Source organism: Schistocerca nitens, chromosome 3, assembly GCF_023898315.1.
Source record: "Schistocerca nitens isolate TAMUIC-IGC-003100 chromosome 3, iqSchNite1.1, whole genome shotgun sequence".
NCBI classification, from domain to species: domain Eukaryota; kingdom Metazoa; phylum Arthropoda; class Insecta; order Orthoptera; family Acrididae; genus Schistocerca; species Schistocerca nitens.
Genome location: NC_064616.1, coordinates 653,272,035 through 653,291,267, shown reverse-complemented (window position 1 = coordinate 653,291,267; position 19,233 = coordinate 653,272,035). Strand labels below are relative to the sequence as shown.

Here is a 19,233-nt window from a genome sequence, read left to right as displayed (position 1 = left end):
TGTCTTATTTATGATGAAGTGATGCTACATCTCATGAAGAAGCACCCAGAATCAAATATTTTAAAAGTACTAACACATAATTATTGGACAGTGTCACTTGAGGAATTGTAAAAATGATAACTGTCATATATACTCGCATTGTCATTTGTACAAATGGTATGTCTGTGGATCATCTTCAGTCATATTCCATGGGGTCTACTTTCATCAGAGACATTAGGTCAAGGGATTGATTTCTGGAGCTTCTCGTACTTCTCAGTTTTGGTAAAAATCTACCTAAGCTGAATGCCTGCCAGCCAACAAAGTCACTCTAGTATTTGTAATTTGGGGAAGTTAATGGAAAACAGTAGTTTCTTACCACTGTGGGGAAAATGTAACCACAGACGTGGTACTATTACTGATCAAAACGAGATGCATGTGCACTCACTTCATGCTCATCAAACCTGAGAAATATAGTCTCACATTTAGGAGTGCTGATGGTGTATCAACAAAATACACATGTAATGCTTTCCAATACATTGGAAAAGAGAACATGTATAGAGAGAAGCAACCACTCAGACAGTACTTCATTTTGTGTCTCATGGAGCTATTTCTAAATCAAAGATGGAAAGAGACAGCAGATAAGTTCTCCATAGCCCTTTAGTTTGCTCCAAAGATTAAACAGAAGAAAATTTCATTAGTTGGTACAACGAAAAAGATCCATTCTGAAATGCTTGTTGAGGTAAAGAAGCCAAATGCTGACATAACTCCACCACCATCTGCACCAGACTGGCAACACAGATTGCACTGTGGCTGTATACAAAGATAAGAAGAATAAAAACGTAATTATTCTGAGTGCACTGCATGCTGGAGTGACAATAAGCAACACAGGAAGATAGGAACAATAAAACCATAACATTCTACAATGAAACAAAGTATGATGTGGATGTGATTGATCAAATGACCTATAAATATACTGCAAAGGTTGTGGCTAGGTGATGGCTGATGCATGTATTCTACATCTTGGACATGGCAGCAATAAATACATGGGCCACCTACAAAGTATGAACAGACAAGAAACTAGAAAGGAAGAAGTTCATACTTCAGCTGGTGAATGAACTCAAGGAAACAAAAGAGCTGGAAAAAGAACAGACAAAAGAAGAGGATAGATGATCAAAATCATCTAAAAGGTGGAAAAAGTGCCAAATCATCCTCTGCAAAGGCAACAAGACCAGTAACAACTGTGTAAAGTATGACAAAACCATTTCTGGAAAATGTGTGTATAAAATATAGGTCACTTGTACTAAGTGTGTCAAGCAGATTCCAATGAGTTGAATAAAAAGTACAACAAAGCCATGTGTAGAACACATGTGAGTACAGTATGGACAATATAAACCAATTGCCTCTAGAAGGTTCTACAAACAGTTAATATATGGGATTCTACAGTTTAGGAAACTTGTTAACATGAGCAACTATCAGTCGGTATGACATTTTTTCGCTGAAATAGGTGATGTATTAATTATTGTGTTAAATAATAATTATTATTATGGTAACTCATAAAAATGTAGTAATTAACGTCCACTAAAATAAAGTGCTTACTGAAATCAAACATAAAAAGATTTTATATAGAGTCAAAATGACCCCTTTCTTACATGTTAGAAACCCCACTGTTCTAGTGTTAAGCAGCAAACAGCATTTGATAGTGACAATACAGTTCATCTGATGACATCAGAACTCCAGTGCACTCATCCTTCAGAAGACAAACATGTGTCCATCATTTTCACACAAATCCTATTTGCTCTCATTGCATAAGACACAAAAAAGAAAGAAATAAAAACAAGACTGCAGGAGATAGATTTCATGTAAACATAAATCTATTGGTATTTCATTGTTCTGAAATACCAGATGCTTATGCCTGCAGAATATACCTCAGTAAAATTTTTAAACCAGTGCATGCATATTACCTAGTTAATTTGTACTTAATGCATTATGGATCTTTCAAATTCATTTGAGACAACAGAATGCTGTATAGGTGGGGAGCCACCACTCTAAAAAAAGAAAAGGTGGATAAATGGAAACTTTAAGTCAAGTATTATTAGACAGGAGAAGAAAAAAATGTGAAGCTATGTTACAAACATTTCAATAACTTTGAAACATCCACCTTGCATACAACACACAATTTCCAGATTGAAAGGAGGTCATGTGACATATCAAACAGATAGAGAACTGCACAAGAAAAACAATGGTGTCTTCCATTTGAGCATAACTTTATTTAGTGTCAGCTTATGTCACATTTTATACTGAACTAGATCAATGCTGGTGATAAAACATAAAAAACTACAGGATGTACTTGACATGCCATCCAGAATGTTGTATGGTTACTGTTATCCACTTCACCCAGTCCTTACATACTAGAACATCAGCACCATCATCAACAGTCTGCTTCCTGTTGTGTGCACAAGGCTTCACATACACAATTAGCTTCACACGTTTTCCCAGATAGTAATCTAGTTATTGCACCAACACATTTCCTAGCAAACTACACCAGCCAGCCTACTGTTAGAGCTGGAATAATGCTGAGGCAGTATGGTACACTACACTGGCGCTGCACATTGGGGCCAGAGTTACTTCATGCTGCCCCACTCACACTGTGCCACCTCGGGCTCCACACTAGCAGTCATAACAAGTAAATTTGTCTTCAGCTGCTGTCTATGCTGAGAACTAGTGTATACCAGCTATCAACCAACTGTGGGTCACCCAGCCTCATCTGAAACTAAATGTCACCTCCACTTGGAGCCTGTCTGTGGTCTGCTCATAGGCCTGATGTTCCCAGTGTCTGACCAGGTGCCATTCTACTGGGCTCTCGTCCAGGCTGACATCAGTGGACCTTTGGGTGCCTCCAAGGAGAACTGGATTCTCCATTTGTGTATGGGCATGCCTCACATCTGACCTAATGCCACTAGTTGTTGGTGTCGAGTGCTTATGCATCTCACTTTTGTAGGAATGCCTAATACAGCCACGCCCCACAGGCCACTAGTGCTGTGACTGTCAGCAATGCTGTGGGTCAGCATACAGCTTCATCATCACAGTATGGTGAGTGAGGATAAACTTTTCTCTTCCTTTTCATCTCTGAGAGTTGTAATCACAGAACACATAGCCTGGAAAAATGCTTTTAAAATGCAGATCATGAAAGTTGACTCAGGTATATAGTTGAGTGAATTTAGAGGAAACACCAAAGATATGTATCCAGGCATGCACCCAGTTAGGTGTACACAATGTAATTTGCTGGGGCATAGTGTCCCCTGTAATCTCTTATCACTTGTAATTTGTTTTAAATATAGAATGCCTGGGCATTATGACAGGGAATGCAATGAGTCAGTAAGTGTGTGTGTGTGTGTGTGTGTGTGTGTTTGTGTGTGTGTGTGTTGTTGTTGTTGTTGGTGGAAAGATTAAGTCATGCTGGAAAAGTTTCAGAGTGGTATTAATTTAAATGTTTCCCTATGTTTGTCCTGTTATACACTGAGGTGACAAAAAGCCATCTGATACTGATATGCACATATACGGCTGGTGGTGGTATCATATACACAAGGTATGAAAGGTCAGTTGTGATTTGTACTCAGGTGGTTCACGTTAAAACGTGTCCAATGTGATTATGGCTGCATGACAGGAATTAACAGACTCTGAATGCAAAATGGTAGTCGGAGCTAGACACATGGGGCATTCCATTTTGGAACTCATTAGGGAATTCAGTATTCCAGTATCCAGAGCGTCAAGAGTGTGCTGAGAATACTAAATTTCAGCCATTACTGCCCACCACAGAGAATGCAGTGGTCGAAGACCTTCAGTTAATGACAAACAACAACGCCGCTTGTATACAGTTGTCAGTGCTAACAGACAAGCAGAACTGTATGAAATAAACACAGAAATCAATGTGGGAGGCATGATTAATGTATTCGTTATGACAGGGTGGTGAAATTTGGGATTAGTAGGTTTCAGATGACCGATCCAAGTGACTTTGCTAACAGCACGACATCACCTGTAGTGCCCTCCCTTGGCTCCTGACTATATTGGTAGGACCCTAGGTGGCTTGGTCAGATGAGTCCCATTTCAGTTGGTAACAGCTGATGGTAGGGTTCGAGTGTGGTACAGACCCCACAAATTCATGGATCCAAGTTATCAACAAGGCACTGTGCAAGCTGGTGATGGCTGTATAATGGTGGGCTATGTTCACATAAAATTGACTGGGTCCTCTGTTACAACTACACTGATCAATGACTGTAAATTTTTATTTTTGGCTACATGAAGACCATTTGCAGCCATTCATGGACTTTCCAAACAATGATGGAATTTTTATGGATGACAGTGCACCATGTTATCAGGCCACAGTTGTGAACAATTGGTTTGAAGAATATCCAAGACAATTTGAGTGAATGATTTGGCCACCCAGATTGCCCAACATGGGACATAATCAAGAGGTCAGTTTATGCACAAAATCTTGCACTGGCAACACTTTCGATATTATGGATGGCTATAGAGACATCATGGCTCATCATTTCTGAAGAGTACTTGCAGTGACTTGTGGAGTCCACACTACATCGAGTTGCTGCACTATACCAGGCAAAACGAGGTCTGACATGATATTAGGAGATATTCCATGATTTTTATCACCTCAGTGTATTATATTCTAGTCATAAGCTTTACAATAAATATATTAGTGGAATAGGTAGTTATCATTCCAGAACAGGTTCCGTCATCGCTGGATCAAGTGAATCAAATGAGCCCATATAATATTTGGACTTCCATAGGCAATTAGACACTTTGAAAGAGAACAGATCATTGTTCAGTTTGTCAGTACCAATCCTACATGGAAATACTGTTAGCATAGTCATTCCTTTTTTGGGTAAGGCAGAAGAGGATCTATTGGAGTTTGTGGAAATTTGATGAAAGTTGTGAAGTTGTGTTGTTGGGCAGAGGGACTACTGTTACATATGGCAGAACTATGTTTGGTAGCAGATACAAAAACATACAAAATGTGCCATGAAGACTTAACAAATGCCAAATCATTTGAAGTGCTGAGAAACTGCTGTTAAATGGCGTGATGCAAAGACAGGGCAAATCCATCAAAAGTTTTGTGAACAGAATAAGGAAACTCAATATTAATACCTATGAGTTAATCAACAAAGATGAGATGAACAGGGTCTTCCTGCACAAAGCAGAGCAAAAGGTGCTAGACACATTGTTGTGGGGATTACCACCTGATGTATTGAGAAAAGTATCTGCAGAATTTCTGAATAATTTAGCTGGAGCCATAGGGATGGCAACAGTTTTAGAAGACATAGACATGATAACCCAAGTTAGGGACAGAAGTACTTTTACCCCTGACATAAGATATTCCTGTTGTGGACCTTTGGGCCATAGACACCAAGATTGCCAACAGCCATAGTGTAGAAAATGCGGCAAAACACGGAATCAGGAATGAGATTGTAGGCAGGATAAGAAGGAACAGAGTGGAAGCACCCAAACTTCAAACAGTTATGGTGACCCCAGGCCTGCTTAGAGGCATTCCCAGTGAATTTTAGCATAACTGAAAAATACTGAGAGGCATAATTTTTCTTAATTAGCTAAGCAGATGGAGGGGGAATAGAGGTTTTTATTGGACACAGGTGTGCACATATCTGTGGCTAGTTTGGACCTTACAGGAAAGAGGCAGTTAAATCCACCATGGTATAAGTTACGTGGAGTAGGGTGTAATGCTGTGCATTCACTTGGTTCAGCAATATTAAGTTTCCATGTGGGAGCAAAAAATTTCTGTGAATGTGTGGAAATTTTGTGTTGTGAGGCTGATGATTACTGCCTGACCTTAAGGTTGGATTTCCAATATAAGCATCATGCTAAAATCGATCTTGGACAATGTGTATTGGAACTTGGTGGAACATTGTTTCATCTGGGGAAAACTGTTACTGTGATTCTACCACAAGGCTCATTGCTCATGAAAGGTGAACCAATTGTGTTCAAGACTGCTAACAATAAGAAGGCTCTCATAAGTCAGGAAGTTATCAGAGTGCTGAATGGGACTGTGGGTTGATGTTGACAACCTCATACTCCCAAAAGAGGAAAATGAAGTCATTCATCACCCTGCATCAAGTATTTGAAATGACCTCACTAGTAAATGTTGAGCTTCTGATGCAGACAATGATCATATGTCTGTCCTTTTTGGTGTGCACCACTTTCGCTACCACCAGTGGTACCAGTTCCAAAAACTATGCACACATTGTTTTATGTGTTAAGGCCACAGAATTGATAGTCTATTGAGATTTTTTGGGTTTATTAAATTTATTTTGGGTGTATTTCATGTCATGTATCATGCTAATGAGAATATGTTAAGTAGATGTTGTACAAATGATGATTTATTTATATTTATGCATATTTTGGTAGGGAATATCAAATCTCTTGGAGTAAAAGGGTGGTAATGCCACTGTATGGTTACAGATGGACTGTCAAGTGCTGTCTAATAGGTACATTGTTAATTTAGAGGTTATAATGTGTGTGGGCAAAGTATCTTCATGTTATAGGTTTATGAAGGACTGTAACTGGTTTTTTTTTTTTTTTTTTTACATGGAACATTGTGATTGGAAGTAATGCACAGTTGACATGTAGTGCATCATTGTAGAGATTGGGACAGCTGAACTGTTTTTGTGTGGTGATCCATTCAGGATGGTGCAGACTCAAACATAAACATGTGAACAGAGTTGTTTCTCAGAGCAGAAGGGTGCCCACAGGACGTCCTTGCACCACAACTTAATTTACAGAGGGCAGGTGCACACTGGGTATACTCAGCATATAATCCAGTGGTTTTATCATTAATTGCCATGAGAAAAGGCAATTTAATGGTACAGAGCATTTAGAGCTATGACTGAGCGAGGTGGCGCAGTGGTTAGACACTGGACTCGCATTCGGGAGGACGACGGTTCAATCCCACGTCCGGCTACCCTGATTTAGGTTTTCCGTGATTTCCCTAAATTGCTCCAGGCAAATGCCGGGATGGTTCCTTTCAAAGGGCATGGCCGACTTCCTTCCCCGTCCTTCCCTAAACCGATGAGACCGATGACCTCGCTGTCTGGTCTCCTTCCCCAAACAACCCCCAACTTAGAGCTATGAGGCAACAGGCTCCTACTAGATGGTAGGAAGTTGGAGATTTTGGAGCCAACTTTATAGGCAGCTGTAGTCAGCACCACAGTTCTGAACCTAACACATTTGCTATCGTACTTGCCTGATAAACTTTGGCATATTACTAACTAAGAATTTGACCTACTTAACTGATATCTTGAATACCACTCTACACAGTTCTCTGGACAATCTTATAGCACCATATAATGGATGCATTAGCACTGAACAGTACCACAGTAGATACCACCACAAAATCATGGCGATCAGGATCTCATCTTCGAGTACCATCTCTGTTCTGATTCTTACTTGTGCAGCTTGCATCAAGCTACAGCAGAAAACCACCCACTCGCCCTGACTCCCAGACCAGTGCATACCAACTAAGTGGGTCACCCCTACACTTAAACTAGTCTTAATACAGGTTGATTATAATTAAAGTTAAAGTTTCAAAACGCTGTAGAAATAACATCACTGATCAGAATGGTGTCAAATTACAACACAATATCATTGGAGAAGGAGGGAAACGTATGGCAGAAGAAAAAAAAAGTAGTGTGAAAATTGATCAATAGATGGTGCTGTATGTGTCAGAATATGTAAGTGAAAACAACTGTCATGTGCACGACCCATTGAAGATGGTATAGACATGCCGGCTACACGGGTTTTCCTCCTTTTGCATCTGTGATGTTTGCCAGTCTCAATGCAGGATCACGCTCTGCTTCTAAAGCTGTATCACAAGAATAGTGACTGCAGATGTCACTCTGCAGAAGTTTCAGACACTGAAGGGTTTGAAAAAAGGCATTGGTCTGATGAGTGCTGTGGATCTGGAGAAAATGATTCGGAAATTCGAAAAGATGGGTTCTTTTGGTGTGCAACCTGGTAAAGGGAGAAAACAAATTGATTCAATGTCAGTGAAAGCAGTCGCCACAGGAATATAGGAGGAGATGAGTGGTGGTGTGCAAATTTGTATTGCATGGAGAATTGCCCAAACATTGGACATACCAGTGAGCACGGTGAGTAAAATATTATGAAACATGCTTCTTTGCTATCCATTCAAAATTACCCATGTCTACAAGTTGTTTCCTGTTGACTTGCCAGCAAGAGAGACCTTTGCCTTAGAATTTCTTGCTCACATGGAAGTGGACAATGATTGGCTGTGGAAGATTTTGTGGACAGATGAAGCCCACTTCCATCTGACAGGAGATGTCAATGGGCAACAGAAAATCCATACACAAATCAACCAGTACCACTTCATCCTGAAAAGGTCATTGTGTGGTGTAGGTTTACAGCATCATTTATCATAGAGCTATATTTTTTTGAAGAGACAGGTGCTTCTGGTCCTGTTACCTGTACCATCAGTGGTAAGCGCTCAGAGTGTCTCTTGCGCAACCGTGTCATTCCATCTCTCCAACACCATGGATGTGTGGATGGAATAATTTTTATGCAAGATGGCGTACTGCTGCACATTGTGAATCCAGTTAAGCAGCTACTGAAGTGCCATTTCGAAAATGCTAGACTTATCAGTCATCATTACAGTCTGGCCGTCCCGATCACGTGGTCCATGTGACTTCTGGCTGTGCAGCTATCTGAATGATGTTGTGTTCGGTATTCCGAATGCAAACTTAGCTGCATTGAAGGCACACATTGTGTAACACTTTCTGAACATGACCCTGGAAACACTTTCCTCAGTTGTGGAACATGCTATTTCTCGATTTCAACTTGTTGCAGAAAATGGTGGACAGCATATTGAACATGTTTTGCAACAGTCGCATGGATATTAATAATCCGATTTCATTTTGATTGATGCTATTTATGTGGTTTTTGGCCTCAGAACAATTAAAAACCAATGCGATTGACACTTTCTGTGCGGGTTTTGGCCTCAGGACAATTAAAAACTGATGTGAGTGATGCTTTTTATGAGGTTTTTGATCTCAGGACAATTGAAAACCGATTTTTCCCATCCAATGTGATATGACCTGCACATCCAGGCACACTAAGTAGTACAGTTTGTTTAACATCATACGTATGCCTTAGGCACTGTTGTATGATTCATTTGTCGTCTATACTCAACCACTATTAAATTATGATGCTTACAGCGTCATCTGTTGTTACATTTTGTAACTATTTAGTTTTCTTCTCCTGCCATACATGTCCCCCCCCCCCCCCCCCCTCCCCATCGATAATATTCAATTGCAATTTGACATCATTCTGACCAATGGTGTTATTTCTACAGTGCTTTGAAAGTTTATCTTTAATTATAATCACCCTATACAATAAATACACCGGCCACTGTATATTGTGAGCTGGACTGGACTAGTGGAATGACAGTAAGTGTGAAAAATGTAAATTGTAGTAGGAAGAAAAATGTAAAAATATACAATGTAACATCTAAGTAATTCACAGATTTGGCAAAAACCTAAGATTCAGTGAAATGAATCTTCTAAAGAGGGGACGAATGCTTCACAGGCAGCCAGCTGGTTTCCCTGGCCTTGCGTTGTGAGGCTAGGAAGGCCAGCTGGCTGCCTGTGAGATTCCACTGTTGGGGCCAGAATAACACTGAGGTAGCATGGTGTAAGATACCAACCATATGCAGTGGCAAGGGTGTTACCTTGGGCACCATTTTGGTAACATAATCTCACAGGTTTTGCTCCTCTTCTATCTCCTACTATTGTCTTTAAATTTCTGTTTATCAATCTATTTTTGTTTTAACAGAGTGGTTACACATCTATAGACACCCTGTACATTCAGTTAATTACAGAAATAATTTCTAATAGGGCATATCAGAAAATTTCTTAGAAACACTATTATTACCAGCTCAGTTACCAAAGAGAACTATGGAGTCATTTATACTTGCAGGAATGCTTTAAAAGCATATCATGAAAATTGCTTAAGGATGAGTTATGAGCCACAATAAAGATTCTGCAGGAAAACGTTGTTTGCCACCTTTAGCTATTTAAAATATTTGAAGTGAACATTTTCGTATTTCATTATTCAGTTACACACAGTCAAAATTGGCATGTGGTCACTACCAGGTTCTTCAAAAAGCAGAGCTCTTCTTCAACTGACAGCTATTGGAATAGTGCTAAAACTGAAATGAATGTTCAATGAAATTATATAGTGTCGGAGACTTTTTCAAGTCTCAAACATAATAAATTTGTCGCTTCAGTCTGCATATATACATTGCAGATGTTTAACACTTGAAAAGATCATTGAGTCATATTCTTTCATTTGACTAAAACACTTATGGCTATGTTTTGGACATGATCCCCGATTTTTTTTTCAATGCTGAGATGCTATTCTAGAACATGGAGAGCCTCATTAATTCTGTTTGTGTGTAAGAGGGAATTTACAGTAGACTGGGGTGGCAGTGAGAAATTGGATTGAGGAGGGAGGCATGACAGGGTAATCAGTGTTGTTGTGTGAACTGCTATGCCAAGGTGGCTTAGTGGCTACTGCAAATGCCCAGTAACCAGGGAACCCAGGTTTGATTCCTGGCCTTGGTACAAATCTTCATTCACTGCCTCAGTCTATATACATAAAGCTATATCTTTATGGGACCAGTAAAGTATGTGAAGTTATGTCATTTCATTTGTACAAGTGCCTGTACCTCAGTTTCACACTGGATCCCCCATGTACATTCAATGCTGAGATACTATCTCAGAACATGGAGACCCTCAGCAGTTCTGTTCATGTGTAAGGGGGAATTTACAGTAGACTGGGCAGGAGTGAGAATTTGGATAGAGGAAAGAGATAGTCTGTACATTTGTGTGAACCGCTGGGCTGAGATGCCTTAGTGACTAACACCACTGCCTAGTAAGCACGAGACCTGGGGATCGATCCCCAGCCTTGGTACAAACCTTCACTCATCATTTCAGTCTATACACATATGTATCTGTATGAGACCAGTGAAGTCTATGAAGTTGTGTTATTTAATTTATTATTGTTTTGATAGCATAAAATGAGATGAATGTTGCTATTTTTATTTACTGCATTATAATGGTGCCACAGCTGTGTTGCAGAGAATATTCAATTTATTTCAATCAAATTGTGTACCTAGGAAGTATCACTTCAGTTGTGTGACTGGATCTATGATTTCCTCCCAGAAAGATTATAGCACATAGTAATCAACAAAAAATCATTGAGCAAAATCGAAGTTACATCCAGCACTCCCCAAGGAAGCGTTATGGGCCCTCTGCTGTTCCATACCGACATAAATGATTTAGGAGATAATCTGAGCAGTTCTCTCAGATTATTTGCAGATGATTCTGCATTTGCCATTGAGTAAAGTCATTAGAAGATCAAAACCAATTGCAAAATGACTTAGACATGATATCAGAATGGTGCAAAAAGTGATAGTTGTCTCTCAATAAGGAAAAGTGTGAGGTCATCCACATGAGTACAAAAAGAAATCCATTATATTTTGATTCCATGATAAATCACATGAATCTAAAAGTTGTAAATTTGACAAAATACCTAGGAATTACAATCAATAACAACTTAAGCTGGAATGATCACACAGATAATGTTGTGCGGAATGCAAACTAAAGAATACATTTTATTGGCAGAACACTTAGAATATACAACAAGTCTACTACTGAGACTGCCTACACTATGAATGTTCATTTTATGCTAGAGTATTGCTCTGCTGTGTGGGATCCTTGCCAGATAAGATTGATGGAAGACACTGACATGGACAGCAATATTTTAAGTACCCATGCACCACAAATTTATCATCATATCATATATAATTCCCACCATCTTTATCATGGTCAACTGACCTGTCCTAGAATGGCTTTTCACCATGCAAGGAAAAATGAGATGCATTTTCAACAATATGTTGCTTGCCTGCCAGCATAAGATTATACCAGTGTTTGTCTTTTGTCTGAGATTTCATCATATTTATTGTGACAAGAGAAATGACAATGCTTTATTTGATACAGAATGCCCATCAAATGTGGAATAGTCATTACATATAATTGATGCGAGAGCATCTTGTTTTACATTACAGGTAAGTAATGTCAAACAATTACTATTTTTCTCACTTTTTTTATAGAAGGTAGTTACATTATATTGGGTTGGTGCACAAGTTTGTGGCATTTTTGTTGTGCATGTTGGTATTCTGGTTGTTGTGGGTTTATTTATTGAGTCTCTTCCCCCCCCCCCCCCCCCCCATTGTCATCTTGATATAGTGAGTGGAGTTGTGAATGCTAGAAAATGGAGTGCCAAGTGGAGAATTCAGAACATTTTTGACATATCCTTCTGTTTGAGCAGTGTAGACAGCCAGAAACATTTTCATCATGTATGGGGATAATACCATTGGACAGAACATGACAAGAAAATGGTTTTCTCATTTTGAGGAGTATTGTATTAACATTAGTGACTATCCACATTCAGGAAGACCTTTGGGATTTGATGAAGACCATTTAAACTCATTAGTCCACAATGATCCACATCACTGTGTTCAGGAACTGGCAAATGCAATAAACTGTGATCATTCCACCAACATGTGGCATTTTCATGCAATGGAAAGATTCAAAAATTCGGTTTGTGGTTAGTGCATGCTCTAAGCCAAAATCACAAAAACAAGTGGGTGTTCATACATGCATCAATTGGATTGTAAACAACACTGACCATTCCTATCCTGTATCATTACTGGTGATAAGAATTGATTATGCTAAAATAAGGAAAAGAACACTTCCCATAAAAAGACCCATGTGTACCCACAAAAGAATTTTGAGCATCTGATGGAACAGCGGTTGTGTGATATACTGTGAATTGCTTCCCCCTCGTGTAACCATCACTACTGGGTTGGGAAGTCATACTGCACCCATCTTATTCACCTGATCTTGTGCCCTCAGATTTCCATGTTTTCCACTCTCTTTGGAAGAAGCATCAAGGAATTTCCTTGCCAGATGGAAACATGCTCCAAACATGGCTCAATGTGTTCTTCACCCCAAATCATGTGATTTCTAGTGATCGAATGAAAAGATTGCCCTAGAGTTGGCAGGTTGTTGTAAATAGTGAATGAGAATATATTATTGATGACTCAAGTCTCTATTGTATTTATCTGTCGTGTTTATTAAACTTATGGAAAAAGACTACGAACTTCTGCATGAACCCAGTAGATGCACAGTAGAGTATATAGGATTCACCCATAGCTTTGGGCCACAGTGGTAGTGTAGATGTATTTCTTTCAGTGTTATTTTGATTTAATACGCGTAATGATCTTCACTAAAAATTATGTTTTGAAATGGTGTGGTTTGTTTGTAACAATGCAGCACATAAAAAGACAAAATTTCTGAACTACACATACTCCTGCATGAAAATTACATCTTATCTTTTATACAAGGGGTGTTCAATAAGTAAAACAACACTTTTTTTTCTTAAAGCAGGTGGATTTTATTCAGGATTTCAATATACCATAATATCCCCACTCGTTTGGCTACAAAACCCTATTTTTCAACATAATCTCCACTCAATACAATGGCCTTATGCCACCTTACGGGAGGGCCTGTATGCCCACATGGTACCACTCTACTGGTCGGCATCAGAGCTAACATCTTGCTGAATCAGTAACCTCACAATCATCCACATACTGCTTTCTGCAGAGTGCATTCTTCATTGGGCTGAACTGATGGGAATTGAGAGTTGCGAGATTGGGGCTGTAGGCTGGATGATGATGAACACTCAACTGGAGTTTTGTGAGCAGGACCAACAGAGATGTCCTGTGGAACAGTGAGGTGTTAGAGTGTGATCTGTCAGTCACCTCAAATGAGAGTGTTCACATGTTCCAACATAGCAGGAGCTACAGCTGTATGTAGCCAGCTGGCATATGGGAGATCTGACAGCTTTGTGCCACCCTATTGTGATGACGACAGATAACTTGCCCAACATCTCACCATGCTGTAGTTTTCTGATAGGTCTCCACAAACATCCTGCAACTGACTATAAATATCTGCAATACTCAGTTTTCCCACAAAAAGAAACTCGATGACATCCCTCTGTTTCGAATGCACCATCATAATAGACACCATTTTGAAAGCTATGTACAGCATCGCCACCTGTTGGGACTTCATGAAACTATAGGGGCTGAAGTAGAAATATTCCACAATGTCCCACAGCAAATTCTGCATTTTTTTAACCAAATTGGCTGAGAAAAATGTGTTGTATTACTAATTTAACTCCCCTCATAGATCAAATCCCGTAATATGTGGGGTGATTTAAGAGAAAATTCTCTAGAGGATGAAGAACAAATAAGGTCTAACGATGATATGCTCACAAACACACAGTCACCATGTTAGAGGTCACTTTATTCATACCATGCTCAATTGACAATCTTGTGCAATGTGACCTAGAGGAGGTATTCAAAGTGACTCACACCTTAAGATATTTACACACTTACTTAAATATACATCAGCCTGTATCTTAATTGTGTTACAGGCTTCGTGTGAGCATGGTTCCATTGTCATTGCATTTCAAATGGGCCCCAGATCCACAACATCTTTAACATAAAGATCTATCAAGTTAGATATCAATAGTATTCCACCCAGAGTCCATTGGAAACACGGTGATGTGCAAATCTACTATGAGTAGCAACAATTTCAGCTCATTTCTAAAGGCAATTGCCAGCCACACCATACATTATTTGCTGTAAGTTGCCAACACTGCAAAACTTATAGGGGAATTTCCTAATGTTTTTTGAAGTAGTTGTAATAGCCTGATTAATTAGAATATGTTTCTATTAATTACCAATTAGAAAGTAATTAATGGAAACCTTATTTTGTTTGTAAGTCTGCACTTACAGTCATTCATTTCTTTTACTGTGTATTTACTCTTCTTACACTACTTTTGATATGAGCCATCTAGCATGAAGGTTGCTTTCTTCTTGGTGGACTATTGTTGTTTAATGTGATGTAATTTCATGATTCAGAATCAGAACCAGAATTTTATTGTCTCATAACATACAAGTTAAATCATTGATTTTATGTACAGGAGACTCGTTAGTTCTTTACTGTCATGGTTTCGTTTGCTAGTTGCTGTGGACCAATAGGCTACAATACTACTGTTTAACAACAATAGAAGATGTTAAGAAAGTGAGATACAGTTTTACTAGTGATTGCAAAATTGGCTGACAGGAAAACAACACACACTGAAGAATAAGGCAGGCTTATTTGTTTTCTTTTATATATGCTACCAAATAAAAGAAAAATCAAGTAGGTTCTATGTGCAACATACGTAACAATGTAGGTATGAACCATCAGTGGTTGATCTGAAAATAAAATGTTATCATTAAGTTTCATTTACTTGTGAATAAATTACAGATTTATTTGTCACTGAGTTACCAGGGGTGAGATTGGCTTTTTGAAACAACGCATCCAGTGGTATACAAGTGGGTGCCAGGCTTTGCACCATGCAGCCATCCATCCTGGTGAACCCTCATTTATAAAAATGTGGCAAAAATTATGTCTAGTGATACACTAAACCATTAAAAATAGCTTGAGGTTACCCAATAACTCCATAGCTTAACGGCTAAGGCTCATTATGTGTTCAATACTTACAAAAGGGTTATTTTTTAAAAATCCTTATCAACTTGATTGTGGTCTTTATTTTTAATCATTTCACTTGGTGTTAAATGATTTCTTTTCCAAAATTTCATTTCTGATTCTTGCGTGCCTCATAACTTTATTATTTTACACAAATTTAATGAAGTGAATTTGTATAAAAATGTGACTGCAGTAAGGTAGCATTTATATTTTGCAATGCTGTGAAAAGAATTTACATTTTATATATTTGTATGATGATAACTGTCTAAGAAAAATGTACATATCATTTTGGGACCAAGGGCTTCTTTTCTGCATCTGATATGGGCCCCACACTGGCTTAATCTGGCAGTTATCTCAAGCAGAAGTAAAGAATAATGAAATATGCTGATTGGGTTGGATATGCAGTTTAGACATTTTACTGTCCAAATGATGCACTGTCAAGGTGCCTTCCTACAGTAACATGAAACTTCACATGAGCTCAACCAACTAGCAGCTACATGAACCTTTGCATCACCAACAGCACTTCTTTCAGCAAAGAAGGAAATATGTCCATTAGTCAGGGAATATAAAAGTAACATGTGATGAAATATAATATGGAGCTTAAGCTAGCCACAAGTGAAAGAACATCAATGAATTATCCTTAGACTTGAACATCAATTAATTATCCTTAGACTTGAAGGTTACTGGTAATGAGCCTTGACTTAACAGTGTAAAAAGTAACATGCATAACAGTATTTATCACCAATGGATTCTCCTTTATACTTTAAAATAACAGATAATATTGAAAAGTGAGTTGTGATGCATAAACCTGACAGTTAGATTTGCCTTTTGAATATATTTTGAACTTTACATAAGCACACACAATTACCTTTTTTGCATTTAAAGAATTACCACAAATTTATAGAAAGTTAATAGTTGTACTTTTTAATGCCTGTAATAAGCTTTGACTATACCAGAAGATGAATCATACCCACAGCACATGGTAATTTAGAAGGGTTTCACAGAAATAAGTACTGTATCATACCTGATAATTCTGTTCCTACACTCCAGGTCACATGTTGAGTAATGACAATTAGTCATGATGTTTGTAGTATTGTAGTAGTTGTGTGGAAAAGAAGAGAAAACAGATTGGAGAGAGTAAATTAGTAAAACAGTATTCCTCATATAGGGGAACATCAAAACATCAATTAGGACAATCCATTACACACTACATGTCTTAAAAAAATCCCATTGGGTGTTTGCTTTGTACAAAGTGCTAGCCAAAAATTTCTAGAATTTCGTAGCATAAATCATGAAACTTCCTGCACATCATAGTTCAGTCACCTTCAAATCAATTTTCCAATTGTTTAAGTCTGTGTATACAGAATATGACTTTAAGAAAGAAATATCAACTACATGGGGCTACATCAGGTGCCTATAGTGGACCAAGATTGGTAGTAACTTTATTCTTTTACAGGAAGCCATCCCTTACGTGATGATACGAACAGTTACTTTTTGATGCAGCATTTGATCTTTGTTTTTCCATCAGTCATTTGCACTGAAACATAAAGTAGATTTTCTCTGTGTGACAATCTAAGATAGTTGATTTGTTTCAAGATCTTAACATAAACCCATGATCTACTGGCAGTTATGGCTTTTTCCATGTTCGGAAATTATTTTATACAGGTCAGTACCAACCTAGACCTGATATTCCAATCTCATACAGTGTGCAGAAAGAATGAACACCTGTATCTTTCCGTACAAGCTCTGATTTTCTTATTTTATCACATTTTATTTTATCACATTTAAGTGCCTGGCAGAGGGTTCATCGAACCACCTTCACAATTCTCTATTATTCCAATCTCGTATAGCGAGCGGAAAGAATGAACACCTGTATCTTTCTGTACAAGCTCTGATTTTCTTATTTTATCATGGTGATTGTTTCTCCCTATGATATTTGCTTTTTGCTCACATTTTTCATTATTAGTTCTCTATAACCAACTGACATGTCTTGTTTGGAAGACTAACAAATTAACAAACATTATGGATAGTTTTCCTCTAGTCAGCACAATGAACTTGATTATCTAAAGGCTAGCTCACCAAACGTCTTTCATATGTTTCAGATGCACTTTTCTTCAGATTAAAGTATAAGTGTGTTTCAAATGAAGTCAAGACAGATGAAAAAAAAGTAAGTAAACTGTTTATTATTTCAAAAGTAACTGTTAATAAATTTATGGCACTCTGAGACTAGATCATCAGTGCCTTCACAGGTAAATGTTTGCAGTTGTGAAGGAACTTGCACTGCATCATGTGAAGCAAATCAAACATCATGAATGACTTTCTTAAAGGCTCTAAAATTATGGAAATCAGGTTGGCAGAGATCGGGTCTGTATGGAGTAAGTGCTTTCAAGCGAATCTTCTGCAGCATATTCAAAACGACCTTAGCAACACATGGGCAGGCATTATCCTGCAACAGAATGATGTCGTACATCAACAGTCCTGGATGTTTGGACTTGATGGCATGATTCAGTTTTTCCAAACACCAAGGAATGTTGATGGACGGCATCATTCTGTTGCAGGGTAATGCCTGCCCATGTGTTGCCAAAGTTGTTTCGAATACGCTCCAGAAGTTTGACTGGAAAGTACTTACCTTCATACAGTCCTGAACTCTCCCTGATATCTTCCCACCTGATTCACATATTTTTGAAGCCCAGTAGAAAGATACTCATGACCACTGATTTGCTTTGTATGAAGTAGTGCACATCTCGGTACAATCATGGTTCTGTACACAATTTCAAACATTTTCCTGTGAAGGCATTGACAGTCTTGCCTCACAGTGTGATACATGTATTAACAGTTAATGGTAATAACCTTGAAATAATAAACAGTTTACTTACTTTTCTTCCACGTGGCTCTTTTTTAATGAAAAATCTCCTGCTTCTTTAAATCTATAATTTCAAAATTTACAAAATTGGCCAAATTTGGAGTAATGAGATGTGCTAAAACTAATAAATGTGTGCCATCACAATGCAGTTGGTACTGCTACTTGAATGGTCAGACTATTCACATTCTTCTCAATTTTTGGTTGGCTCCTTGTACATAGCAATTCTTGTCTACTGCATCTCTGTATGTTGTTGCTCACTGCACTGTAGTGTCCATAACTAGGAGTGAATAGAAAGTGCTATAATATATGCATTCCAAGCATCCATTCATACTAGGAGGGGTAACTACGCCAATAAATAAAGCTCTACATTTTTCAGTTGGATACACTTTAACAAGAGGAAACGTTTCACAGCATATAATGCTACTTATAAATATAATAAACTTTTGAAAAGCACAGATAGTTTTAGAACATCTATTTCTTGCAGGATAATAGGGCAGAGAGAGTGTTGTACAAGTGTTATTTCAGTCCATGATAGATTACTGTTAAGATTTCTTTCTTAAATCATAAAGATATTACATATCTTTATATACTTACTTATTCAAATAACCCTTTATGAGAGTACAATAAATCAACTTCAGTTTTGATTATGTAGCTTTATTATATAAATTGCAAGAGTTTAAAATAAAGAGA

The 19,233-nt window shown here is 38.1% G+C and overlaps 1 protein-coding gene across 1 annotated transcript in view; it reads right to left on the bottom strand.

The window, feature by feature from the left end:
- LOC126248619 (intermembrane lipid transfer protein VPS13A-like) overlaps positions 1-19,233 on the bottom strand; it is a 764,418-nt gene that overhangs the window by 49,991 nt on the left and 695,194 nt on the right. Inside the window, exon 60 of the mRNA XM_049949782.1 lies at positions 16,705-16,719. Coding sequence (XP_049805739.1) covers positions 16,705-16,719 — 15 coding nt within the window. The remainder of the gene's footprint in view (positions 1-16,704; positions 16,720-19,233) is intronic.